Source organism: Thalassophryne amazonica, chromosome 19 (genome assembly GCF_902500255.1).
Source record: "Thalassophryne amazonica chromosome 19, fThaAma1.1, whole genome shotgun sequence".
NCBI lineage: Eukaryota > Metazoa > Chordata > Actinopteri > Batrachoidiformes > Batrachoididae > Thalassophryne > Thalassophryne amazonica.
The window spans coordinates 1,971,382-1,998,640 of NC_047121.1; the positions used below are offsets into that span (position 1 = coordinate 1,971,382).

General features: G+C 47.2%; 1 protein-coding gene across 1 annotated transcript in view; it reads right to left on the bottom strand.

Moving 5' to 3' along the window:
• The window catches only part of nrxn3a (neurexin 3a), a 580,025-nt gene that overhangs the window by 325,665 nt on the left and 227,101 nt on the right, over positions 1-27,259 (bottom strand). Inside the window, 1 exon segment of the mRNA XM_034159719.1 lies at positions 10,010-10,171. Within this exon segment, the coding sequence (XP_034015610.1) occupies positions 10,010-10,171 (162 nt within the window).

The following is a 27,259-nucleotide window of genomic DNA, read 5'->3' on the forward strand; positions in this document are numbered from 1 at the left end:
GCTGTAATGAAACTTATTCCCCACTGCTGGGTAGTCCATCAGAGTAAATGTAAATGTTATTAAGAAATGATCAGACAGAAGGGGGTTTTCAGGGAATACTGTTAAGTCTTCTATTTCCATACCATAAGTCAGAACAAGATCTAAGATATGATTAAAGTGGTGGGTGGACTCATTTACATTTTGAGCAAAGCCAATTGAGTCTAATAATAGATTAAATGCAGTGTTGAGGCTGTCATTCTCAGCATCTGTGTGGATGTTAAAATCGCCCACTATAATTATCTTATCTGAGCTAAGCACTAAGTCAGACAAAAGGTCTGAAAATTCACAGAGAAACTCACAGTAACGACCAGGTGGACGATAGATAATAACAAATAAAACTGGTTTTTGGGACTTCCAATTTGGATGGACAAGACTAAGAGTCAAGCTTTCAAATGAATTAAAGCTCTGTCTGGGTTTTTGATTAATTAATAAGCTGGAGTGGAAGATTGCTGCTAATCCTCCTCCTCGGCCCGTGCTACGAGCATTCTGGCAGTTAGTGTGACTCGGGGGTGTTGACTCATTTAAACTAACATATTCATCCTGCTGTAACCAGGTTCTGTAAGGCAGAATAAAGCAATATGTTGATCAATTATTATATCATTTACTAACAGGGACTTAGAAGAGAGAGACCTAATGTTTATAGACCACATTTAACTGTTTTAGTCTGTGGTGCAGTTGAAGGTGCTATATTATTTTTTCTTTTGAATTTTTATGCTTAATAGATTTTTACTGGTTATTGGTGGTCTGGGAGCAGGCACCGTCTCTACGGGGATGGGGTAATGAGGGGATGGCAGGGGGAGAGAAGCTGCAGAGAGGTGTGTAAGACTACAACTCTGCTTCCTGGTCCCAACCCTGGATAGTCACGGTTTGGAGGATTTAAGAAAATTGGCCAGATTTCTAGAAATGAGAGCTGCTCCATCCAAAGTGGGATGGATGCCGTCTCTCCTAACAAGACCAGGTTTTCCCCAGAAGCTTTGCCAATTATCTATGAAGCCCACCTCATTTTTTGGACACCACTCAGGCAGCCAGCAATTCAAGGAGAACATGCGGCTAAACATGTCACTCCCGGTCTGATTGGGGAGGGGCCCAGAGAAAACTACAGAGTCCGACATTGTTTTTGCAAAGTTACACACCGATTCAATATTAATTTTAGTGACCTCCGATTGGCGTAACCGGGTGTCATTACTGCCGACGTGAATTACAATCTTACCAAATTTACGCTTAGCCTTAGCCAGCAGTTTCAAATTTCCTTCAATGTCGCCTGCTCTGGCCCCCGGAAGACAATTGACTATGGTTGTTGGTGTCGCTAACTTCACATTTCTCAAAACAGAGTCACCAATAACCAGAGTTTGATCCTCAGCGGGTGTGTCGCCGAGTGGGGAAAAACGGTTAGAGATGTGAACGGGTTGGCGGTGTACACGGGGCTTCTGTTTAGGGCTACGCTTCCTCCTCACAGTCACCCAGTTGGCCTGCTTTCCCGGCTGCTCAGGATCTGCCGGGAGGGAACTAATGGCGGCTAAGCTACCTTGGTCCGCACTGACTACAGGGGCCTGGCTAGCTGTAGGATTTTCCAAGGTGCGGAGCCGAGTCTCCAATTCTCACATAACACGAAACATGCAGAAATCGGAAGAAAATCCATGAACCAAAAAGGAAATGAGGAACCGTGAAACATTCCAGTTGCTGTTGGGAGGGACACACGGTCAGATGGACTGCACTGGACGCTGTAGTTATACGACTTCATGTCCACTACAGGTGTTCCCCAGCTGTGACCTGTGAGCACAGATACCTGACCAGCTGCAGGTGGCAGGGGGACACGCCCACCTCTATCAGCAGACCTGGACAGCTCACAGACTAAAGGCTCACTCTCTGTTCCTTCATTCTGTGATTTTTATTCTATGGATCTGTTATTATTTGATTGTTCTGCATCTGTCTGATGTCTGTGTTTGTAATGTAACAGTTTGTGTGCATGGTCACGTCCAGCTGACGTGGTGGTCAGTTGACATGTGCTGTATGTCCACAGCAAAGCGTATGAGCAAAGCAATCACACAATAATGAGTTCACACCTTTACCCTTATTTGTTTTATTTAAACTCCACTCTGTCTGTCTCTCATGTAAACTACAATTTACTAGTGGAAGTGACATTAGCCTGTTCAGCCGGCTTTACACAGTAACACTCGTTCAGACGCTGGCCGGTCCTCATGTGATCATGTCAGTATGTAATCACGTATCAGCATGTGATGAGGACATGAGCACCCTCCCACACATGTGTATTGTGTGTTTACCAGCTGTAGTGCTTACACAGCGGTCAGCTGTCTCATCAGCGCACTGCGCTGGACAGCAGCCAGACTTCAGGACCTTCAGCTACAGCTGACAATGTTGAATTCATGGTGTATGTGTGTGTGTGTGTGTGTGTGTGTGTGTGTGTGTGTGTGTGTGTGTGTGTGTGTGTGTGTGTGTGTGTGTGTGTGAGGGCAGGGGGGGTTGTGGGGGGTTAGGCACAGTCACACCCATGTGTGTTGCTAGGTTACGTCACACTCGTGGGGCACTTAGGCAATTTTCACAGACAGGTCAAATGTGGTCGCCTGCTGTCTACTCTCGCGCTGGAAGCGCAAATAGCCCCGCCTTTTCTAAGTGTCCATTCAGCAGTGTTAGATGTTCAGGTGTGACACCTGGAATTTGGCCGACACCTGCCGAGTCGAATGGGCACTCGCAGGGTACTCGCTGTCTTTCAGCCGCTGGTGTGCATGAATGAGTGTCACAACAGCTGTACGAGGCATTTGAGCTGGCTCCGATTTTTCACAAGTGGCATTTGACTCTGCCTTTGTGCGCCATTCTGCCTCAATCATGTTATGTGTGAAGGGGCCCTTAGATTGGTATACAATGGACAATAAAAACTAAATGTAACTCATCCTCCACATTTCCTAAATCACATAAAGTACACAAACACTGATCTTCTGATATCCCTTGATACCTACCCACCAAAGGCAAGACGCCAGCTCTCAGTTGGGCACAAAGGGATCTTTGACCTTTCTTCAAATTTGATGGAACATATGGTTCAGTGCCATACGCCTCTTTAAACTGAACAGAATTTCTTAGCTTGGGTTTTTTTTCCAAATGTCCATCTCCCATTGTTCTTGACTTTTAATTGACAATTTCTATTTCATAATATTTATAATACACTGTAAAATATTTGTAAAATATATACTTAACCCAGTAATAGAAGAAATTAAAGAGACTTCCCATATCCACGGATGGTTTTGGATTCTGCTCCAATTAAAAATCTTTCTTGTGAGCCTTTCCTCTGGCATTTGGGTTAGGCGGTTCCACAATCTGACCACTTCACAGCTCTGCATGGTTAAGCAGCTGTCCCATCCCATATCACCTTCAATAGCAAACTTGGTAGTGTACTTGTGCAATCCAAGGAAGCACCTTATGGCCTGAGTCTGAATGGCTTTACACTCCTTGGCCTCCTCAAAGCCCCAAAAGCACATCACCTTGCTTTACGCCAGTGGTGTCCAAACTATTCCAGAAAGGGCCGAGAGGGTGCAGGTTTTCTTTGCAGCCACTGACTCCAGCAGGTGATTTCACTGATTAACATCACTTTGAGCAGGTGGGATGAGTTCATCAGTGAAATCACCTGCTGGAGTCAGTGGCTGCAAAGAAAACCTGCATCCTCTCGGCCCTTTCTGGAATAGTTTGGACACCACTGCTTTATGCGAAGGGGATGGGAAACCAGTCAGTTCTTAAGTTGTTTAACTGCAGGCAGGCAACTGGGGCTTTATAAAGTGCTTTGATGACATTGTAAAATTTACCTTCAGTTCCAGCCTTGACTAGTTTACAATCCAAAAGATCTCTGTTAATCCAATCAAAGGCCTTTTTAAAATTAACAATACAATAATCTAGTCCTTGCTATAGATGAATTAGCAAAAATATGATCAATACAAACCCTGTTTTTCCTGAAGCCATTCTGCTCATCTGCCGGTACCTTGTTGAACTCCAGATAATCAATGAGCCTCTTATTCAGAATACCAGAGTATAACTTTTAAACTGTACCGAGTAATCTAATTCCTCTGTAATTTAGAGAGACCCTGGAATCAGCTTTTGATGATTTAAGTATCAGGTATAATTATTGACTTGTCCCAAACAGAAGGCGTGATGACAATATTCAAAGAGATTTGACAAAGAGAATGGAACATAGTCTGCAAACAGGAGATTTAAGCACCTCATTAGTAAGTTCCTCCGCTCCGGCTGCTTTTCTAGGCCTAGCCCTATTAATAGCCTCCTGAATGTCCTCCAAGGAATTATTATGTTATTGAGAGGTTGACAGCGATCTTTGGACCTATTACACATTCCGTTTTCCAGATCACACTTTAACTGTTGGGGGCCATCTGTGATTTTTTTTTATTATTAGGTTGTGTTCATGTTTTTCCAAAGCTGTGAAAGAATGGACCAGCCAAACACTAACCCTGCAGGCAGCCCTCCTGACTTAACAACTTTTTTGGGGGGAACAATTTAGTTTGTGTTTCAACTCCTTTTGCTGCAGTCATAAGGGAAATTTGAAGGAAGCTATAAGTAAAACATACAACATTATTAAGGCCAACCTTTGGGCCATAGACTTTTTCTGAGAACTGTGGCATTTAGAGGGTTTCTGGAGTAGGGAGAGCTCCCGGAATGGGCCTGTGACCCGGTGGGTTTTTTCAGTCTCATGACTTTGACCATTTTAAGGTCACCACAAAGGTCGATGGACATCCCCCCCAGGTCTGCATAGTGTCAGTTTGGGCTCCTGGCCTGTCTTTCTGTCCACGCCCTCACCTTCCACTCCTGTGTTTATGGAACCAGAGACATCTGCTCCGGACCCAGCTAATGCCACAGCTCTATGTGACCTTGCCCGTTTACAGCCCCTCATGGCTTCGGCCCAGGAACTTCTGTCCCTGGATCTGGCTTCCCTGATGGCTCATACTACTGTATTAAGAGAACAGTTAACTCGGCTCTAGGCTTCTTCCCCTACACCAGACTCAGTCACAGTCTCCTCTTTTGTTTCCATGCTCTGCACCATGTTTAACCTACTAGAATCTGTCTTTATCAGTCTACACCACTCCTTAATCCTGCTCTACTAGCTAACCTCACACATCTCCAGTCCACAAAAGGGTCTCTTCATCACCCCAGCTGGCAGGTTCAAATGTTCCTTCTGGGTCTGTTCTCACTAGATGCCACCTGCAGCTCGGTTTGGGCCAGGAGGAAGAAAGATAGTGCAGATCTGACTCCAACCATGAGGAGCATCAGCCAGCACCTGTTTTAGGGTGGATCCAGGAAGAGACACCTGACATCCCGGTGGAGCCATCTAAGGGCCCCAGAATGGGCAGGGGAGAGATTGATCTTTGTGTTTTTCCTTGCAGGCTGGTATGAGAGTCTGGTGACCCAAGAGGGCGAATGGAGGCCACTTGTTCCACCCTTGATGTCACCCAGGGAGATAAGCTGCAGTCCACTGCAGAGCTGCCTCTCAGCTCTGGGGTGGATGGGGGCAACCTAATTCATCTGCCTTATTTTCCAGGTTGAAGGGCGAATTCAGTGGCCCAGAGGAGGCAGAGGTGATTTGCTGAGCACCCGCAGATGTCGCAGCAGGATCTCTATTCCCAGGCACAGTGGGTGACGCTGAGAAGCTGGTCACCTCCACCACGGATGACGTCACAGAGTGGTCATATATTCTGGCCCCTGATGGCGCCATGGTGGATCCATCTGATTCCGTCACTGAGCACTCACTCAGTTCAGAGTTGGGTGGGGAGCACCCTGACCAATCTACTTTGTGTTTTAGGCCGGCTAGCCATTCCTGTAGCACTCCAGTGGACGTTGAGGTGAATGCTGTCATAAGGAGGCATGAGGCACAGAGAGTCTCCCCAGCCAATGATGACACTGGGAGCCCATCTATTCTGTCTGCAATAGATTCTCCAGTAGAAAGCACCACTCCATGGAACCCAGCAGTCAAGCCGACCCGTGTGGAGCAGCGGAATCCTCTGGCAGGGCTGCCTCTTGGCTTCAGGGAGGGGGTGGGCTTTTCTAATTGCTATGCTAGTCTTTCTAGGCTCAAGGGTGAATCCAGCAGCAGCCAAGTGGTGGAGGAAGAAGCCGGCCTCACTCCAGTGGACGCCTCCGAGGGGTCAGCAGCTCCAGCCCCTGACGGCACTCCGGAGGAGCTTCTAGACTCCGCTCCTGGTACCTTCGTTGCGGGGCTCCCAACCTCCACATGTGAGGACATCAGTGTGGGGCTGTCAGTTCCCACCTTTAGAGACATTGTTGTGGACCTGGACTCCTCCAATGCTACGAGCAACAGCAAGCAGCTGTCAACTTCAGCTTCTGTCTTTGTCATAGATGAGTGGTCTTCCTCTGCACTGGCAGATATAGCCAGAGACTCCTCTGCTTCTGCTCCTTCTGCCACTCCTGCACAAACTGACCTTTTTGATGGGCTGGGGCTAGACGTCCCCAGACACGAAGACATCAGCAAGCTGGTGCTGGACGTCCCCATGCTCCAGGAAGGCACCAGCAGGGCAGGGTTGGACATCCCCGCGCCGACTCCTATGCGACATTCCACATCTGTCTCCTGTTGACCAAAGAAGGGGCCCACCATCGCCTCGACCAGGTACTCCAGGCAGTCATCGCCATCTTCAGTGTCTGGTTCCAGTCGGCCACCTGCCCCAACTTTTGGTGGTTGTAGCTTATTTTGGTCTATTTGTACTGATACCTTGTTTAATCATCATGGTGTCCAGAACACTTTGCCCTCGGTTTCTCTGCCTTTTCAGACAAGGGGTAATGATGTATCTTTGTTTTATGGTTTCCAGACCAGTTCACCCCTGTTTCTCAGGTCTTTTCATCCCAGGGGTAATAATGTTTCTCTGTCTCCTGGTTTCCAGACCAGTTAACCCCCACTGTTCAGGCCTTCTGAGCCCAGGGGTGATAATATTTCTCAGTCTCCTGGTTTCCAGACCAGTTCACCCCGTATGTGGGACCTTGTCAGCCCAGGGGTAATAATGTTTCTCAGTCTCCTGGTTTCCAGACTAGTTTGCCACCGTTTTACAGGGTTGCCCCCGTTTTGCATTTCCCCTTTTTTCTGGCTCCCACCTCCCACCTGGTGTATGGCCTTCTGTGTTTGAGGGGTTTTTTTGCATCAGTGTTTGGGGTCCCAATTTTTGGGTTTTTCTCCTGTTGGTTTTGAGGGGGGTTTTGTTTGAGCTACCGAGGCCAGCTCTTGGGGGTGGGGGGGGGGGGGGGGGTACCGTGGGCCATCTCTGATGTTTTTTTTTTAGGTTGTGTTCATGTTTTTTCTCTTATGCTCCTCCCCAGTTCTGTGCATGTTTGAGTAGTCTTTAAGTCACGTTCCTGTTGTCTGTCCTGTTGGTTGTTCCACCCCTGGATCCTCACCTGCCAATCTGGTTTTATCCTCCTGTTGCATTGTACACTCCCTGTGTTCTGTGTGTGTGTGTGTGTGTGTGTGTGTGTGTGTGTGTGTGTGTGTGTGTGTGTGTGTGTGTGTGTGTGTGTGTGTGTGTGTGTTTTCCATCTTGTTGTCTGCATTGCTAGTCCTTGAGTTATCACTCAGTATTTGTTTTTTCTACTCAGAGATTATAAGTTTAAGTCACCTTTGTTTGACGAAGTATGTTCTCTACTGCCATCTTGTGTTTTGTTTGATTATCACTTGTTCCAGCCATCTTTGTCTGACGTGTGTGTTCTCTGCTGCCCTCTGGTGTTTTGATTTTGTTATCACATGTAATCACAACACCTGTGTATTAATTTATTTGTCTACTTAAACCACACCTGTGTCTTCTTCAGTCTGCTGGTCCATTGTGTGCTGTATGTCTTGGGTAACTCCTCCTGTGTTTATCCTCGGTTGTGAGTATCTGACTTTTGGATTTGCACTCCTTATATGACTGTCTGGGTACCTTTTTCCCCTTTTTATCCTCACCTCCCAGAAGCTCCTCACCCTTAGTGGGTTGATTGTATTTTGGTTCTTTTTGGACCACCCTCTGATAGTGTGAGTGGAAGATATCCGTTTGTGGAATCCACTCACCAAATTTGTCTTTGTATTTGAACATCCCTGTGTTGAATAGAAGACAATCTTTTGCTGAATCCAATCACTACATTTCTCTGTTTTTACTCACCCTGTTGTGAATAAACTGTTGTACTTTTTGAATTCACACTTGTGTCTGAGCTGACCTGCTTTAGGGGAATCTATTAGTCTTTATTAGCCAAACCATCAACATGTCTATTGGACCCCATTCCTACCAGGCTGCTCAAGGAAGCCCTACCATTATTTAATGCTTCGATCTTAAATATGATCAATCTATCTTTGTTAGTTGGTTATGTACCACAGGCTTTTAAGGTGGCAGTAATTAAACCATTACTTAAAAAGCCATCACTTGACCCAGCTATCTTAGCTAATTATAGGCCAATCTCCAACCTTCCTTTTCTCTCAAAAATTCTTGAGAGGGTAGTTGTAAAACAGCTAACTGATCATCTGCAGAGGAATGGTCTATTTGAAGAGTTTCAGTCAGGTTTTAGAATTCATCATAGTACAGAAACAGCATTAGTGAAGGTTACAAATGATCTTCTTATGGCCTCAGACAGTGGACTCATCTCTGTGCTTGTTCTGTTAGACCTCAGTGCTGCTTTTGATACTGTTGACCATAAAATGTTATTACAGAGATTAGAGCATGCCATAGGTATTAAAGGCACTGTGCTGCGGTGGTTTGAATCATATTTGTCTAATAGATTACAATTTGTTCATGTAAATGGGGAATCTTCTTCACAGACTAAGGTTAATTATGGAGTTCCACAAGGTTCTGTGCTAGGACCAATTTTATTCACTTTATACATGCTTCCCTTAGGTAGTATTATTAGACAGCATTGCTTAAATTTTCATTGTTATGCAGATGATACCCAGCTTTATCTATCCATGAAGCCAGAGGACACACACCAATTAGCTAAACTGCAGGATTGTCTTACAGACATAAGGACATGGACAGGTCTTGTCTCAGAGTGATGCTGAAAAACTAATTCATGCATTTATTTCCTCTAGGCTGGACTACTGTAATTCATTATTATCAGGTTGTCCTAAAAGTTCCCTGAAAAGCCTTCAGTTAATTCAAAATGCTGCAGCTAGAGTACTGACGGGGACTAGAAGGAGAGAGCATATCTCACCCATATTGGCCTCTCTTCATTGGCTTCCTGTTAATTCTAGAATAGAATTTAAAATTCTTCTTCTTACTTATAAGGTTTTGAATAATCAGGTCCCATCTTATCTTAGGGACCTCATAGTACCATATCACCCCAATAGAGCGCTTCGCTCTCAGACTGCAGGCTTACTTGTAGTTCCTAGGGTTTGTAAGAGTAGAATGGGAGGCAGAGCCTTCAGCTTTCAGGCTCCTCTCCTGTGGAACCAGCTCCCAATTCAGATCAGGGAGACAGACACCCTCTCTACTTTTAAGATTAGGCTTAAAACTTTCCTTTTTGCTAAGCTTATAGTTAGGGCTGGATCAGGTGACCCTGAACCATCCCTTAGTTATGCTGCTATAGACTTAGACTGCTGGGGGGTTCCCATGATGCACTGAGTGTTTCTTTCTCTTTTTGCTCTGTATGCACCACTCTGCATTTAATCATTAGTGATTGATCTCTGCTCCCCTCCACAGCATGTCTTTTTCCTGGTTCTCTCCCTCAGCCCCAACCAGTCCCAGCAGAAGACTGCCCCTCCCTGAGCCTGGTTCTGCTGGAGGTTTCTTCCTGTTAAAGGGAGTTTTTCCTTCCCACTGTCGCCAAGTGCTTGCTCACAGGGGGTCGTTTTGACCTTTGGGGTTTTTACGTAATTATTGTATGGCCTTGCCTTACAATATAAAGCGCCTTGGGGCAACTGTTTGTTGTGATTTGGCGCTATATAAAAAAATTGAATTGAATTGAATTGAAACAAACAAAGCCTCAGCGTTACCTCCTTAAGGCAGCCCATGAAGTTGTTGCTGACTGGAGATCCTGGCAGGTCAGCAGTGCTGGGGCTGCCACCTACGTAGAAGAAATCATCAGAGCCCAACATGGTGTAGTCTTCCTGGGTGTAACCCGTGGTGGTCAGAATCCCGTCCACTGATATTGTCACCTAACAACAAGGAAGTCAACAGTTACGGAAGGTTTTCCACTGGATCTGGGCTAAGAGGTGACAAAAAGCATTAAAAACCTTTTTGACGAAGCTTCAGCCCACAGTTCACTTAAATCAAGGGATTTTAACATAAGATGTTTGCTTTGCATGAAACCATCACAATCAGTAGTCAGTGTGAACCAATTAGAATGAGAGAAAAAAAAAAACTGTTCTTGGTTGAAGCAACATGTGATGATCCAAGAATGTGTATCTTCATGAAGCACTCACTGACTGTTTTAATATATCAATTCTATATCAATAACATTCATGAGAGCATGGACTTGATGGTATTCTGTGATAACAACAATCCCAAAGAGAGGTGCTGCACCCACCGGATGAGGGAGCCATGGCTTTAGAGAAGACCAGACACTGACTAAGAAGAAAGTGCCTGCTCAGTGCTCAAACATCACTAGAAGGATGATACTGTCACAGCTGGAGAATGAAACACTCCAGCACAATGAGACACCACTGCACATGGAGGTAGAGTCTGAGAAGCCTGTAAAAATAAACGAGCCACCTACGACACTTTAGCTGCTCAAGGAGCCAGAAAGCTTTGTTCAGACGGTCAGTTAAATCCGGATATGTTGTATAGCTGACTGTACACATTATATAGAGGAAGTGACCAGATCCAATCTGTACCTCCATGTGGCAGTCTTCATTAACTTCTGATCCACAAAAGGTTGCTTTAGTAATGACACTGGACAGCTTATCTTTGATATGACTTTTAATCGTGTCTGTGGCCATTTTGTCTAGGGGATTTTCTCCGTTAGTTTGGGCTTTTGTGTGCATATGCGTATATACATTTGCTTGTTTGTTTGTTTTCTTCACTTTTGTTGCCTTGGTGTCTGCTCTGCTCCCCCTCCCTTCCTGTTCCTCCCGGTGACACGGAGCTGATGCTTCACACCTGCCAGTAATCACTCACCACCTGTACTTAAACCCCAGTCCTGCTTCTCTGCAATCACCAGAGTCTCAGTTCTGCTTGCGTGGTCCCCCCCCCCCCCCCCCCCCCGATTCTTTGTCAATTCTCTGTTCATGCTCTATTTTGACTCTGTGCCTTCTGGTTTTTGGCTTTTCCTTGTGTCCACATCATTCCTGACACCTGTCAGCTCCGTCACAGCTGCCGAGTTGTGGTTCTGTTGTCCGCCATCTGGTTCAGGAACTCACTCCAATCATCTGCTCGTCAAGTCAGCGTCTGCCTCCTCCAGTGTCTCCTTCCATGGATTTGTACATTTATCAATTTATTTTTGTTCACACAATAAAATTGTTATTTGGCTGTTCCATGCTGACTGCATTTTGGGTCCTAACCCTTTGTTCTGGTTTATCTGTAACATCACTAGCTAGTACAGCTGTACAATGGCTGTCACCTGACAACACCTTCCTGTAAACACACCTCAGGTTGAATGTTTTTAGTTTGTCTTTTGACTGAATGATTTTATTGAAGTGAGGTAAAAACACACACACATGTACATACAGTATTTTGAACTCAGTACTAAAAACTACACTCGACATGAATGCACCACCTGTGTTAAAACCACACACCCCAAAAACACAGTCACCTTGGTTCAATGATTACTTGAGTGACCTCAAGCATAAGGCTAGAGGTCACTAGAGGCAATTCAAAATTAGAAGTATTCCACCTTGCGTGGCGTGATGTTATCTTAGACTATAAACATGCATTATTGGCTACAAAGTGGACCTATTACTCTGATTTGATCAACAAAAACAAGCATAACTCAAAGTTCTTGTTCGACACGGTGGCAACACTTATTCATGGCCAACCACCTGTAGTTCGCTCTCCTTTTACAGCACAAGATTTCCTGGATTATTTTGGGAAGAAAATAGAAGACATTAGGTTAAACATATCCCAGCATGCCTTAATCCAGCCACTACACCCTGCTATTGAGGTGGGCGCCCTTACTGAGGTGTTACCTAGATTTACAGAATTTGATAGTATCTCTCTCGGCATGCTGACGAAACTTGTAACATCAACAAAAAGCACAACCTGTTTATTTGATCCTATACCAACAAAACTGTTTAAGGACCTGTGGTCCACTCTTGGGCCGACTGTGCTGGAAATTATTGTTGTTGTTCATTTGGCTGCTCTCGGTTTTTTGTCCGGGGTCACCACAGTGGATACAGCCAGATCCACATTGGTATTTGGCACAAGTTTTATGCCGGATGCCCTTCCTGACGCAACTCCAGTTTTACCTGGAGATACACACACAGCTGCTGGTATTCCCAAGAGGTCTCTCATCCAAGTACTAACCAGGTCCTGCTCTGCTTAGCTTCTGAGATCTGACGGGACCAGGCTGACACAGAGCAGACCAGCTGCATACTAAGCTGGAAATGATTAATCTGTCAAAACAGAGCACATTCCCATAGAAGTCCATGTCAAAGTCAGATCAATAGCAGATAGGTGGTTCCTTTAGAGAGGTGGGGATAGACCTGTTGTCCTCCTGGGTGGTTGTCTCCAGGACACAGAGGGGTCCTATGGTGTGGTGGACTTGGTGATGTACAGTACCAGCACATGCAGCCAGTGCTGATGTGAAACACTTCTGTGTTTCAAACACAGAAGACAAAGACATGAATCCTAGAAGACCTCTGCTGGTGCTGGATCTCATCCTGAATCTGTAACATGAAGTTTGTAAGAATCTATGACTCCCCCTGGGCAGGACACCAGTCCATCACAGGTTACTACTACAAGGGGAGGTGATGGTCTAGTGGTCAATGCGTTGGGCTTGAGACCAGAGGATCCTTTGTTCAAATCCCAGCCTGACCAGAAAATCACCTTGGGCAAGGTCCTTAATCCCCAAGTTGCTCCTGGTGTGTAGTGAGCACCTTGTATGGCAGCAGCCTGACATTGGGGTGAATGTGAGGCATTGATGTGTAAAGTGCTTTGAGCGTCTGATGCAGATGGAAAAGCGCTATATACAACCCCTGGCAAAAATTATGGAATCACCGGCCTCGGAGGATGTTCATTCAGTTGTTTAATTTTGTAGAGAAAAAGCAGATCACAGACATGACACAAAACTAAAGTCATTTCAAATGGCAACTTTCTGGCTTTAAGAAACACTATAAGAAATCAAGAAAAAAAGATTGTGGCAGTCAGTAATGGTTACTTTTTTAGACCAAGCAGAGGAAAAAAATATGGAATCACTCAATTCTGAGGAAAAAATTATGGAATCACCCTGTAAATTTTCATCCCCAAAACTAACACCTGCATCATATCAGATCTGCTCGTTAGTCTGCATCTAAAAAGGAGTGAACACACCTTGGAGAGCTGTTGCACCAAGTGGACTGACATGAATCATGGCTCCAACACGAGAGATGTCAGTTGAAACAAAGGAGAGGATTATCAAACTCTTAAAAGAGAGTAAATCATCACGCAATGTTGCAAAAAGATGTTGGTTGTTCACAGTCAGCTGTGTCTAAACTCTGGACCAAATACAAACAACATGGGAAGGTTGTTAAAGGCAAACATACTGGTAGACCAAGGAAGACATCAAAGCATCAAGACAGAAAACTTAAAGCAATATGTCTCAAAAATCGAAAAATGTACAACAAAACAAATGAGGAACGAATGGGAGGAAACTGGAGTCAACGTCTGTGACCGAACTGTAAGAAACCGCCTAAAGGAAATGGGATTTACATACAGAAAAGCTAAATGAAAGTCATCATTAACACCTAAACAGAAAAAAACAAGGTTACAATGGGCTAAGGAAAAGCAATCGTGGACTGTGGATGACTGGATGAAAGTCATATTCAGTGATGAATCTCGAATCTGCATTGGGCAAGGTGATGATGCTGGAACTTTTGTTTGGTGCCTTTCCAATGAGATTTATAAAGATGACTGCCTGAAGAGAACATGTAAATTTCCACAGTCATTGATGATATGGGGCTGCATGTCAGGTAAAGGCACTGGGGAGATGGCTGTCATTACATCATCAATAAATGCACAAGTTTACGTTGATATTTTGGACAATTGAAAGGATGTTTGGGGATGATGAAATCATTTTTCAAGATGATAATTCATCTTGCCATAGAGCAAAAACTGCAAAAACATTCCTTGCAAAAAGACACATCAATCAATCAATCAATCAATCAAATTTTTTTTTATATAGCGCCAAATCACAACAAACAGTTGCCCCAAGGCGCTTTATATTGTAAGGCAAGGCCATACAATAATGATGTAAAACCCCAACGGTCAAAACGACCCCCTGTGAGCAAGCACTTGGCTACAGTGGGAAGGAAAAACTCCCTTTTAACAGGAAGAAACCTCCAGCAGAACCAGGCTCAGGGAGGGGCAGTCTTCTGCTGGGACTGGTTGGGGCTGAGGGAGAGAACCAGGAAAAAGACATGCTGTGGAGGGGAGCAGAGATCGATCACTAATGATCGATCACTGACACATAGGGTCAATGTCATGGCATAGGGTCAATGTCAATGAGCAGATCTGATGTGATGCAGGTGTTAATTTGGGGGATGAAAATTTACAGGGTGATTCCATATTTTTTTCCTCAGAATTGAGTGAGTCCATATTTTTTTTCCAGGAGGCACCCGTTGAGGGGGAGGTCCTGTTGTGTGTGCCGCCAGAAGAGGAGGTACTGCTGGCCCACCACCAGTGGGCGCCCTGCCTGAAGTGCGGGCTTCAGGCACGAGAGGGCGCTGCCGCCACGGACACAGCCGGGGGTGACAGCTGTCACTCATTATCTCTTGACAGCTGTCACCCATCTACTCTACAGCATCTCACTCTATAAAGACCAGACGTCATCTCCACCTCGTTGCCGAGATATCGTACTTCAATGGAGGTAACTTTCTCTGCCTGTAGTAATTGTTTCTAAGAGCTATTGTTTTGCAGCTGTCAACCAGAGGACCGGCGTGGGTCACGACTGTTTCGTCCTACGTCCGTCAGATAAGTGGTTAAACAGACGCTGCACGAGTGTGTGTTAGAGGTGGAGGTGGCATTCCCACCATTGTTGTTACGGGGTGTACACACACCCACACTTGACTGTCTTTGTTCTTCACCAGCAGTACCAGATCCGACAGTCGGGGACGGTGATCACCTGGGAATTCGGGACTTGGCGGCTCCAGTATTCACCAGGTTCGGTGGCGGCGGAAATCGTGTGGTTCCGGCTCTTCTCAGGACAGACGTCTTCTATCCTCGAGCCTGCCCACACGTCACCTTTGTGGATTGACTGTTATCATATTCTGAGATTGTCTGTGTATTCGTTGTGCACCTTCACAACATTAAATTGTTACTTTTTGGCTCATCTATTGACCGTTCATTTGCGCCCCCTGTTGTGGGTCCGTGTCACTACACTTTCACAACAGGATATCTCGGCCAGCGTCATGGATCCCGAGGGGCGTCATCCATCTGTTGGACAGCCAATGGAAGAGCAGGGTGCACAGGCGTCTGCAGGAGGCGTGCTCGGTGAGTTGCAGCAAATCCTCACCGCCTTTACCGCTCGACTGGATTTGATGTCCGAGCAAAACGTCATCCTTAATCGCAGGATGGAGGCTCTCACCACACAGGTGGAAGCGCGCGATCAGAGCGCTGCTGCGGCTCCTCCTCCTGCCGACCCGGTGCCGGGTATTAACATTCCACTGGTCATTCAACAAACCCCCCCACCATCCCCTGAAGCATACATAAGTCCCCCTGAGCCGTACGGGGGTTGTGTGGAGACGTGCGCGGACTTTCTGATGCAGTGTTCGCTCGTCTTTGCACAACGACCCGTGATGTACGCGTCTGACGCCAGCAAGGTGGCTTATGTTATTAATTTGCTTCGGGGTAAGGCACGCACCTGGGCTACGGCACTCTGGGAACAGAACTCACGGTTGTTATCAGCATACACTGGGTTTGTGGGGGAGTTCAGAACAGTGTTTGATCACCCTAACAGAGGAGAGACCGCTTAAACAATGCTGCAGTCAATGCGACAGGGGCGCCGGTGCGCAGCCGAATATACAGTCGACTTCCGCATCGCGGCTGCGAGGTCCGGCTGGAATAATGTTGCGCTCCGCGCCGCCTTCATAAACAGACTGTCATCGGTCCTGAAGGAGCATCTGGTAGCTAAGGAGGAACCGCGGGATTAGATGGGCTTATCGATCTCGTTATACGGTTAGACAATCAGTTGGAGGAACACCGTCGGGAGCGAGGCGAAGGACGTGGCCGGATACGCGCCGTCCCTCTCCCTTCCGCGTCCGAAAAGGGGCCGCCCTCCCCACGCTCCACAGCGGCAGCGCTCCGTGGGGCAACAGCTCCCCCTGCTGACGTTGTTAGGGAAACGCACAGGGCCAAAATGAGGAGGCTGGTCCGCGGGGCGTGTTTTCTCTGCAGCTCAAAGGAGCACATACAGAAAAACTGCCCCAAACGGCCACAACAACAATTGCCCTCAGAGACTGGGCTAAGGGGGGGTCAAAACATTCACGTGGGACACACACAGATTGCCACACGACTCCCAGTTACAATCCTGAGCGGGGATTTAACCCTTCAAGCCCCAGCACTGGTGGACACGGGGTCAGAAGGGAATTTGCAAGACAGCAGATGGGCAAGGGAGGTAGGGCTCCCTCTGGTGGCGCTTCCTTCGCCATTGCAGGTGCGGGCACTAGATGGCACCCTCCTCCCTTTAATCACACACAAGACACAACCAGTAACTCTGGTGGTGTCTGGAAACCATCGGGAGGAGATTGAGTTTTTTGTAACTCCTTCTACCTCCCGCGTGATTTTGGGCTTCCCATGGATGTTGAAGCACAATCCCCGGATTGATTGGCCGTCTGGGGTGGTGGTTCAGTGGAGCGAAACCTGCCATCGGGTGTGTTTAGGATCCTCGGTTCCTCCCGGTTTACAGGCTAAGGAGGAGGTCAAAGTCTCTCCCAATCTGACAGCAGTGCCGGTTGAGTACCACAATCTTGCTGACGTCTTCAGCAAGGATCTGGCACTCACCCTTCCCCCACACTGTCCGTACGATTGTGCCATTGATTTGGTTCCAGGCGCTGAGTTCCCGTCCAGCAGGCTGTACAACCTCTCACGACCTGAGCGCGAATCAATGGAGACCTACATCCGGGACTCATTAGCTGCCGGGCTGATCCGGAACTCCACCTCCCCGATGGGGGCAGGTTTCTTTTTTGTGGGCAAGAAAGATGGCGGACTCCGTCCATGCATTGATTACAGGGGGCTGAATGAGATTACGGTTTGCAACCGATACCCGTTGCCATTGTTGGATTCCGTGTTCACCCCCCTGCATGGAGCCAAAATCTTTACTAAGCTGGATCTTAGAAATGCGTATCACCTGGTTCGGATCCGGAAGGGAGACGAATGGAAGACGGCATTTAACACCCCGTTAGGTCACTTTGAGTACCTGGTCATGCCGTTCGGCCTCACCAACACCCCCGCGACGTTCCAAGCCTTGGTTAACGACGTCTTGCGGGACTTCCTGCACCGATTCGTCTTCGTATATCTGGACGATATTCTCATCTTTTCTCCGGATCCTGAGACCCATGTCCAGCATGTACGTCAGGTCCTGCAGTGGTTGTTAGAGAACCGACTGTTTGTGAAGGGCGAGAAGTGCGAGTTTCACCGCACGTCTTTGTCCTTCCTGGAGTTTATCATCTCCTCTAACTCCGTCGCCCCTGATCCGGCCAAGGTTGCGGCGGTGAGAGATTGGCCCCAACCAACAAGCCGTAGGAAGCTGCAACAGTTCCTCGGCTTCGCTAATTTCTATAGGAGGTTCATTAAGGGAAAGTCAGGTAGTTAGCCCCCTGACAGCCCTGACCTCTCCAAAAGTCTCCTTCACCTGGTCGGATCGGTGCGAAGCCGCGTTCAAGGAGTTGAAACGACGGTTCTCTACTGCGCCAGTTTTGGTGCAGCCCGACCCTAGCCGCCAGTTCGTGGTTGAAGTGGACGCCTCTGACTCAGGGATAGGAGCCGTGCTATCCCAGAGCGGAGAGACCAATAAGGTTCTTCACCCATGTGCCTACTTTTCACGCAGGTTGACCCCGGCTGAACGGAACTATGACGTCGGCAATCGAGAACTCCTTGCGGTGAAAGAGGCTCTTGAGGAGTGGAGACACCTGTTGGAGGGAGCGTCTGTGCCGTTCACGGTTTTCACTGACCATCGGAACCTGGAGTATATCAGGATCGCCAAGCGGCTGAACCCCAGGCAAGCCCGCTGGTCACTGTTCTTCGGGCGTTTTGACTTCCGGATCACCTATCGCCCCGGGACCAAGAACCAGAGGTCAGATGCCTTGTCCCGGGTACACGAAGAGGAGGTCAAAACTGCACTGTCGGATCCACCGGAGCCCATCCTGCCTGAGTCCACTATCGTGGCCACCCTCACCTGGGACGTGGAGAAGATCGTCCGGGAGGCCCTGGCACGGAGCCCGGACCCCGGAACTGGTCCGAAGAACCGTTTGTACATCCCACCAGAGGCCAGAGCTACAATCTTGGACTTCTGTCAGGGTTCCAAGCTCTCCTGTCATCCAGGGGTGCGATGGACCGTGGCAGTTGTCCGGCAGTGCTTCTGGTGGGCGTCTATGGAGGCCGACGTCCGGGAGTACATCCAGGCCTGCACCACCTGTGCCAGGGGCAAGGCAGACCATAAAAGGTCCCAAGGACTTCTCCAGCTGCTACCTGTGCCTCATCGCCCCTGGTCCCACATCGGCCTGGATTTCGTCACGGGCCTCCCGCCGTCCCAGGGCAACACCACCATCTTCACGATAGTGGACCGATTCTCCAAGGCGGCCCACTTCGTGGCCCTCCCGAAGCTCCCAACAGCCCAGGAGACAGCAGACCTCCTGGTCCACCACGTTGTCCGTCTGCATGGGATACCCACCGACATCGTCTCTGATCGTGGTCCCCAGTTCTCCTCACACGTCTGGAGGAGCTTCTGCCGGGAACTGGGGGCTACTGTGAGCCTCTCGTCCGGGTATCACCCGCAGACCAATGGACAGGCAGAACGGGCCAATCAGGAATTGGAGCAAGCTCTGCGCTGTGTGACGTCCGCACACCCGATGGCCTGGAGTAAACATCTGGCCTGGATTGAGTATGCGCATAACAGCCAGGTGTCCTCTGCCACCGGCCTCTCCCCATTTGAGGTGTGTTTGGGGTATCAGCCCCCGTTGTTTCCCGTGGTGGAGGGAGAGGTCGGTGTGCCCTCGGTCCAGACCCACCTGCGGAAGTGCCGTCGGGTGTGGCGCTCCGCCCGTTCTGCCTTGTTGAAGGCCCGGACGAGGGCGAAGACCCATGCAGACTGCCGGCGATCCCCGGCCCCTGCATACCAGCCCGGGCAGGAGGTGTGGCTATCCACGAAGGACATCCCCCTCCAGGTGGACTCCCCGAAACTTAAGGACAGATATATCGGACCATACAAGATCCTCAAAGTCCTCAGTCCTGCCACAGTGAAGCTCCAACTCCCGGCTTCACTGCGGATCCACCCGGTTTTTCACGTTTCAAGGATCAAACCTCACCACACCTCACCCCTCTGTGCTCCCGGACCGGCGCCGCCTCCTGCTCGGATCATCGACGTGAAGCCAGCTTGGACAGTGCGCCGGCTCCTGGACGTCCGTCGGATGGGCCGGGGGTTCCAGTACTTGGTGGACTGGGAGGGGTATGGACCCGAAGAACGCTCCTGGGTGAAGAGGAGCTTCATCCTGGATCCGGCCCTCCTGGCCGACTTCTACCACCGTCACCCGAACAAGCCTGGTCGGGTGCCAGGAGGCGCCCGTTGAGGGGGAGGTCCTGTTGTGTGGGCCGCCAGAAGAGGAGGTACTGCTGGCCCACCACCAGTGGGCGCCCTGCCTGAAGTGCGGGCTTCAGGCACGAGAGGGCGCTGCCGCCACGGACACAGCTGGGGGGTGACAGCTGTCACTCATTATCTCTTGACAGCTGTCACCCATCTACTCTACAGCATCTCACTCCATAAAGACCAGACGTCATCTCCACCTCGTTGCCAAGATATCGTACTTCAATGGAGGTAACTTTCTCTGCCTGTAGTAATTGTTTCTAAGAGCTATTGTTTTGCAGCTGTCAACCAGAGGACCGGCGTGGGTCGCAACTGTTTTGTCCTACGTCCGTCAGATAAGTGGTTAAACAGACGCTGCACGAGTGTGTGTTAGAGGTGGAGGTGGCATTCCCACCGTTGTTGTTACGGGGTGTACACACACCCACACTTGACTGTCTTTGTTCTTCGCCAGCAGTACCAGATCCGACAGTCGGGGACGGTGATCACCTGGGAATTCGGGACTTGGCAGCTCCAGTATTCACCAGGTTCGGTGGCGGCGGAAATCGTGTGGTTCCGGCTCTTCTCAGGACAGACGTCTTCTATCCTCGAGCCTGCCCACACGTCACCTTTGTGGATTGACTGTTATCATATTCTGAGATTGTCTGTGTATTCGTTGTGCACCTTCACAACATTAAATTGTTACTTTTTGGCTCATCTATTGACCGTTCATTTGCACCCCCTGTTGTGGGTCCGTGTCACTACACTTTCACAACACTTGGTCTAAAAAAGTAACCATTACTGACTGCCACAATCTTTTTTCTTGATTTCAGAAAGTTGCCATTTGAAATGACTTTAGTTTTGTGTCATGTCTGTGATCTGCTTTTTTTCTACAAAATTAAACAACTGAATGAACATCCTCTGAGGCCTGTGATTCCATAATTTTTGCCAGGGGTTGTAAATGCAGTCCATTTACCATTTATCCCTGTACCTAGAGACTTTTAAAGCCTCTTTAAAAACCTATTTCTTTTCTCTTGCATTCCCTAATTTCCCTTATTTGTTGTCTTTCAGTAGCATGGCCCAAGTAGGGGGTCACCCCTCTGAGTCTGGTCTGCTTGAGGTTTCTTCCTCAATACCATCAGAGGGAGTTTTTCCTGACCACTGTCTCCTGTGTGCTTTCTGGGTGTTGGTAAGATTAGACCTTACTTATGCATTGCACCTGATGCAGCATTGTTGTGATTTGGTGCTATATAAATACTGGTTTTTCCTCTTTATTTTGTTTGTTTTATTGCCTGTTGTAATTTTTGTACACCATTTTTAATGATGTACAGCACTTTGGTTGGCTGCTGTTGTTTTAAACGTACTTTAGAAATTAATGTTGAGTTGAGTGTTTCTTGATCCAGCTGCAGAGTCGGGCGGTCTGCTCAGCACTGGTGCGGGGGCCTCAGCCCAAGAGAATGTCGTGGTACTTGCGGGGTGGGGGAGTGGTGGGGGCAGCTGCCAGCCTTTTTCCCCAGGTAAAGCATTGGCCAGCTTGCAACATGCCATACTGGTCTCTGCCTAATCCTGCATCTGGGGTCTAAGTCCTATGACTCGTGCTCTCAGGGCTACTTCTGTCCTGTGTGCACGCGGGTTTGGGTGCACTCTTTTATTGGATGGATGGTCTGCGGTCTCTGTGGTCACTTCTCACCTTCTGATGATGTGGGGTGCTCATCCAACACCTGCACGCCTTCTCCAATGGGAGTGCACTGGGCTCTTCATTGCATGCTGTGGTGTGGGATTCCACATAGCCATGGGGCTGCATCTAGGCTTGCAGGCTTTGGGTCTCTTATGCATCGCTGCACAATCAATATGATCACACACCTGTATTTTTTTTAAACCTGAATGTAGAGTTGCACACACACACGTATATTCATGTAACTCATGCTTTCATAAGGTATATAACATTTCTATGATTGCCACGATCAGACTGATTATTTCCTCAATCACACATGTTCTGTCTTCTGTCTGTTTGTCCTACAGTAGGTTCAGTGTGTTCACTGCCCTGGTTGCAAAATCTATATTTTGGTCATAATGTGGCAAAATCGTCTTCATGTTGGCCTGGTTAAAATCCCAAGCCATAATGAGGGATCTGATAGTAAATTCTCTAGGAGGTTATAAGGGTTTGGATCTTCCTGTCAAAAACTCAGTGTCTGGAGAGCAAAGACTTGAGACCATTGTCACATTATAGCACCAGCTGTTATTACTCTAAATGCACACTTCTCCATCTCAGGACTGGTCCAACCGGAATGTTGTTAGCCCTTCCACACTGATGGCTTGATTGGAAATGGAAGAGTTGAACCATGTCTCTGTCAAAGTCAGCAGTCTCCCATTCCCACATCAGCACAACATTATGACTGGACAAGTGTGGCTGAATGATGGCAAAGAGGGAGAAGGTGGTCCAGAAGGAGAGAGTGGAGTTACCTGGAGACAGGACTGCAGACACACAGGACAGTTACAAGTCATTTGGTGTGCCACAGGCCAATGGGATGCACAGAGGACACTCAATTGCACACCAGGAGCAACTTGAGGATTCAAGAGCTTGTAGAAGGCATCATAGTGATATATCTGTCTGAGAATGCTCTGGTCACCAGCCCACCTCTCACAAACACAAACTTAGGAGGTACAGGAATCACCCTGTCCATCCATCCATCCAGTCAGCCAGCCATTCGTCCATCCATGAATACTGGAAGCACAACTCCATTTTACACCTTTGTTGAATTCCACTGAAACTTCACACAATGGGAGCAAAAATGTGAACATGTGCATGAAGGAAGATTCCTGTCCAACCTCTTCTGGGTGCCTCAGCATTGAGGAACCCAGTAGATGGAGAAGGCCAAGAACACAACCATGTTTCACCAGACTGCAGCTGACAGATGGTTTCCTTTGAAAGTAAATGGACTGCATTTCTATAACTCTATCGCAGTCAAAGTGCTTTATGGTGATGCCTCACATTCACCCATTCACACACCGATGTCTGGGTGCTGCCATGGTAGGTGCTCATGGGAGGAATTTGATTAAGGACCCTGCCCAAGATCCCTGAATGATTTTTCAGTGTGACAGGATTTTAACCCAGGCTACTCTGGTCACAAGTAAACCGCTTGAACCACATGACCACCACCTCCCCAAGAGGTGGTGCTGGACCAGTAAAATGCCTAGGTGGTTGTTATCAGGGCCTAAGGTGGCCAGAGAATATAAATGATAACACAAACTTTTTTCCACTCATGGTTACTGGTTGTGTGAAAACATTTCTTATCAAACAACTGTGGTTCCTCTTTTTAAATCATAATGACAACAGAAATGACCCAAATGACCCTGATCAAAAGTTTATATCCCCCTGTTCTTAATACCATGTGTTGCCCCCTTTAACATCAATAACAGCTTGGAGTCTTTTGCGGTAGTTGTAGACGAGGTTCTTTATTTTTGTCTGATGGTGAAGCTGTCCATTCTGCTGGGTAAAAAGTCTCCAATTCCTGTAAATTCCTGGCCTGTCTTGCATGAACTGCACGTTTGAGGTCTCCCAGAACCTTCACTTTATTCTGTTGTAGACAATGACAGGTCAATTTGGCCTTGTGTTTTGGATCATTGTCATGTTGGAAACGTCCATGTACTTCCCATGCATGGGTAATGAGTATAAATTTTCCAACAGTACTTTCTGATAACATGCTGCATTCATCCTGCCATCACTTTTGACAAAGCTTCCTGTGCCTTTGTAGCTCACACATCCCCAAAACATCAGCGATCCACCTCTGTGCTTCACAGTAGGAAGGGTGTACCTTTCATCGTCGACCTTGTTGACTCCTCTCCAAATGTACCCTTTATGGTTGGGGCCAAAAAGTTAAATTTTGGTCTCATCATTTCAAATGACTTTGTTCTCTGTGCTGTTAGGCATACTGTAAGTGGGATACTTTGTGGCATTTGCATAATAATGGCTTTCTTCTGGCGACTTTACCATGCAGCCCATTTTTCTTCAAGTGCCTCCTTATTGTGCATCTTGAAACAGCCACAACACTTTGTTTCAGAGAGTCCTGTATTTCAGCTGAAATTATTTGTGGGTTTTTCTTTGTATCCTGAACAATTTTCCTGGGAGTTGTTGCTGATATTTTTGTTGGTCAATCTGACTATGGTTTGGTTCCAACAGAATCCCTCATTTTCCACTTATTAGAGTTTAAACACTCCTGATTGTCATTCGCAGTTCCTTGGATATCTTTTTACATCCCTTTCCTGTTTTATATAGTTCAGTTACCTTTTTTTTTTTGGACATTTCTTTTCTTTTCCCAATGACTCAGAAACCAGAAACATCAGTGCAGCACTGGATGAAAGATGCAAGGGTCTGTCAGGAGCCCAGAAACTCACTGACCTTTTATGCACACACACTGATTACAAGCAAACAGATCACAGGTGAGGATGGTTACATTTTGTAGCCATTCAAACCTGTTTGTGTCAACGTGTGTTATCAGGCCAGGTGATGTAAACTTTTGATCAGGGTCATTTGGTTAGTTTCTGTTGTCACCATGATTTAAAAAGAGTAAACACAGTTGTTTCGCAATAAATGGCTTCACGCAATCACTAACCGTGAGCGAAAAAAAAGTTTTTTGATATCATTCATGTTCTCTGAAAAATGGCCAAAAATTCCAAAATTCTGCCAGAGTATGTAAACTTTTGAGCACAACTGTAAATCAATTAAATCCACACATTTCAGCACCGTCGTCGCTGCACTAGATTCTGTTGCTCTTAGCTGACAGCGCCATTCATGACACCTGTGCAGCAAAGGTGAAACGGTTTTAATATTATGCCACCATCCATGTGATCATGATATGTATGGTATCATGGAGCTGCTATTCGTTACCTTTGTACCGTTGCATGTACAGGCTGGGTCACCTCATTATGTAAGTAAGTAATGTTTATTTATATAGCACCTTTCACAAACAAGAGAAGTCACAAAGTGCTTCAAAAAAAGGCACACAGATAAAAATTCTGTGAAAAATACAATGTACATGACAATAAAATTGCACTAAGACATACACACACAGTGGTCATAAAACAGCCAGATCACTGTTTGACTGCCCTGAGAATCAGATAGGTTTTAAGTTTGCTCTTAAAAACATCAACAGAGTCCAGCGAACGAAGAGACAAAGGGAGATCATTCCAGAGCCTGAGCGCAACGGCCTGGAAGGAGCGATCTCCTCTGGTATAAAGTGGGTACGAGGGACCCTCAGAAGGTTCTGATCCACTGACCTCAGGCTCAGAGCGGGAGTGTAGGGACATAACAGGACTGGGGGAAATGTAGGAGGGAGCCTTTTGCCCATGCAAAGCTCCAAACTCAACACAAGGATTTTAAAATGGAAACAAAACGACACTGGGAGTCAATGAAGAGACTTTAAAATAGGAGAAATGTGAGTCCTTCTGTTTGAGCGAGACAGCAGCCTTGCTGCAGAATTTTAGACCTGCTGCAGATGGGACAGCTCCTTTTTGTTGAGACAGGGAAACTGTTGCAGTAGTCCAAACGAGAAGATACAAACGCACGAATCATCAACTCAAGATCATCTTTTGAAACAAATGATCTGAGTTTGGAAATCTTCCTCAACTGGTAGAAACAGATTTTTGTTAGCTGCTTGGAATGATGCTCAAATGACATTTCTTTATCAAAGATACCACCTAGGTTTCTCAGGCTAGATTTTGCAGATGAGCTCAAAAGACCTAAATACTGTTTAATCATTGGGGGCAACCACCAGCACCTCTGTTTTATACCAATTTAATTGCGGGGAATTTGTGCTGAGCCATTGTTTTATTTTCTCAAGGCAGTTTAGTAGAGAGTCCAATTTCTGGATCTCAGAGCCTTTAAATGAGCAGTAAATTTGGATGTCATCAGCAAATAAATGATAACAAACATCAACAAACTCCTGGATAATCTTTCCCAAGGGGAAAACATAGAGCAAAAACAAAATTGGCCCCAAAACAGAACCCTGGGGTACACCACACGTCAAACTGGCAGAGTCAGAAATGATCTGATTTGCAGTTACACTAAAACTACGTCCTGATAAATAAGAGATGAACCACGCTAGAACAGTCGCTAACAAATGGACTGAACTGCGTAGTCTTGTTTGTAGGATTTTATGATCGACAGTGTCAAATGCGGAGGAGAGATCTAATAGGACTAGAACGGTGCATTTTCCACAATCCACAGACATCAAAATATCACTAGATACTTTGAGTAGGGTGGTTTCTGTAGAGTGATGCCTGCGGAAACCAGACTGATAGGTGTCAAACATGCTGGAAGTCACTAAGAAAGAAATTAACTGATCATAAACCACCTTCTCCAAGACTTTGGACAGGAATGTTGTGTGGGCTGCCAGAAGAGGAGGTACTGCTGGCCCACCACCAGAGGGCGCCCTGCCTGAAGTGCTGGCTTCAGGCATGAGAGGGCGCTGCCGCCACGGACACAGCCGGGGGTGACAGCTGTCACTCATTATCTCATGACAGCTGTCATCCATCTACACTTCATCATTCCACTCCATAAAAACCGGACGTCATCTCCACCTCGTTGCCGAGATATCATCTACCTGTAAAGGTAATAGTCTCAGCCTTAACACTAAACTGTGTCTTAGTCTGAACTCTTTTTGCAGCCGCTTTCCTGTGGTGTTCCTTATCTGAGAGATTGGCGTTTGGTGTGATCAGCGACGGCTTCGCTTCACACCCCAACCAGATAAGTGGTTAGACAGGAGCTGCACGAGTGTGTGTTGGAGGTGGAGGTGGAATTTCCACCATTGTTGTTACTGGGTGTGCACGCACCCACATCTGACTGTTTTTGCTCCTCGCCAGCAGTACCAGATCCGACACTCGGAGATGGTGGCCACCTGGGGACTCGGAACGTGGCGGCTCCAGTATTCTCCAAGTTCGATCGCGGAGGAAATCGTGTGGTTCCGGTGCTTCTCAGGACAGACCCACACGTCACCTTTGTGGATTGACTGTTTGCTCAAATTCTGTAATCCTCTGTGTTTTTGTTGTGCTCTTTCACAACAGTAACGTGTTCATATTCGACTCTTTCATTGTCCGATCATTTACGCCCCCTGTTGTGGGTCCGTGTCACTACACTTTCCCAACAAGGAATGGAAGTTTGGAGATAGGTCGGAAGTTTTTCAGATCAAAAGGGTCCAGATTAGACTTTCTGAGAAGTGGTTCCACAAATGCATGTTTAAAAGAGCTGGGGAATACACCAGAAGACAGGGAGACATTTATCAACTTGGTAACCCAGGGGCCAACGACATCAAACACATTAACATGGAGTCTACATGGTAGA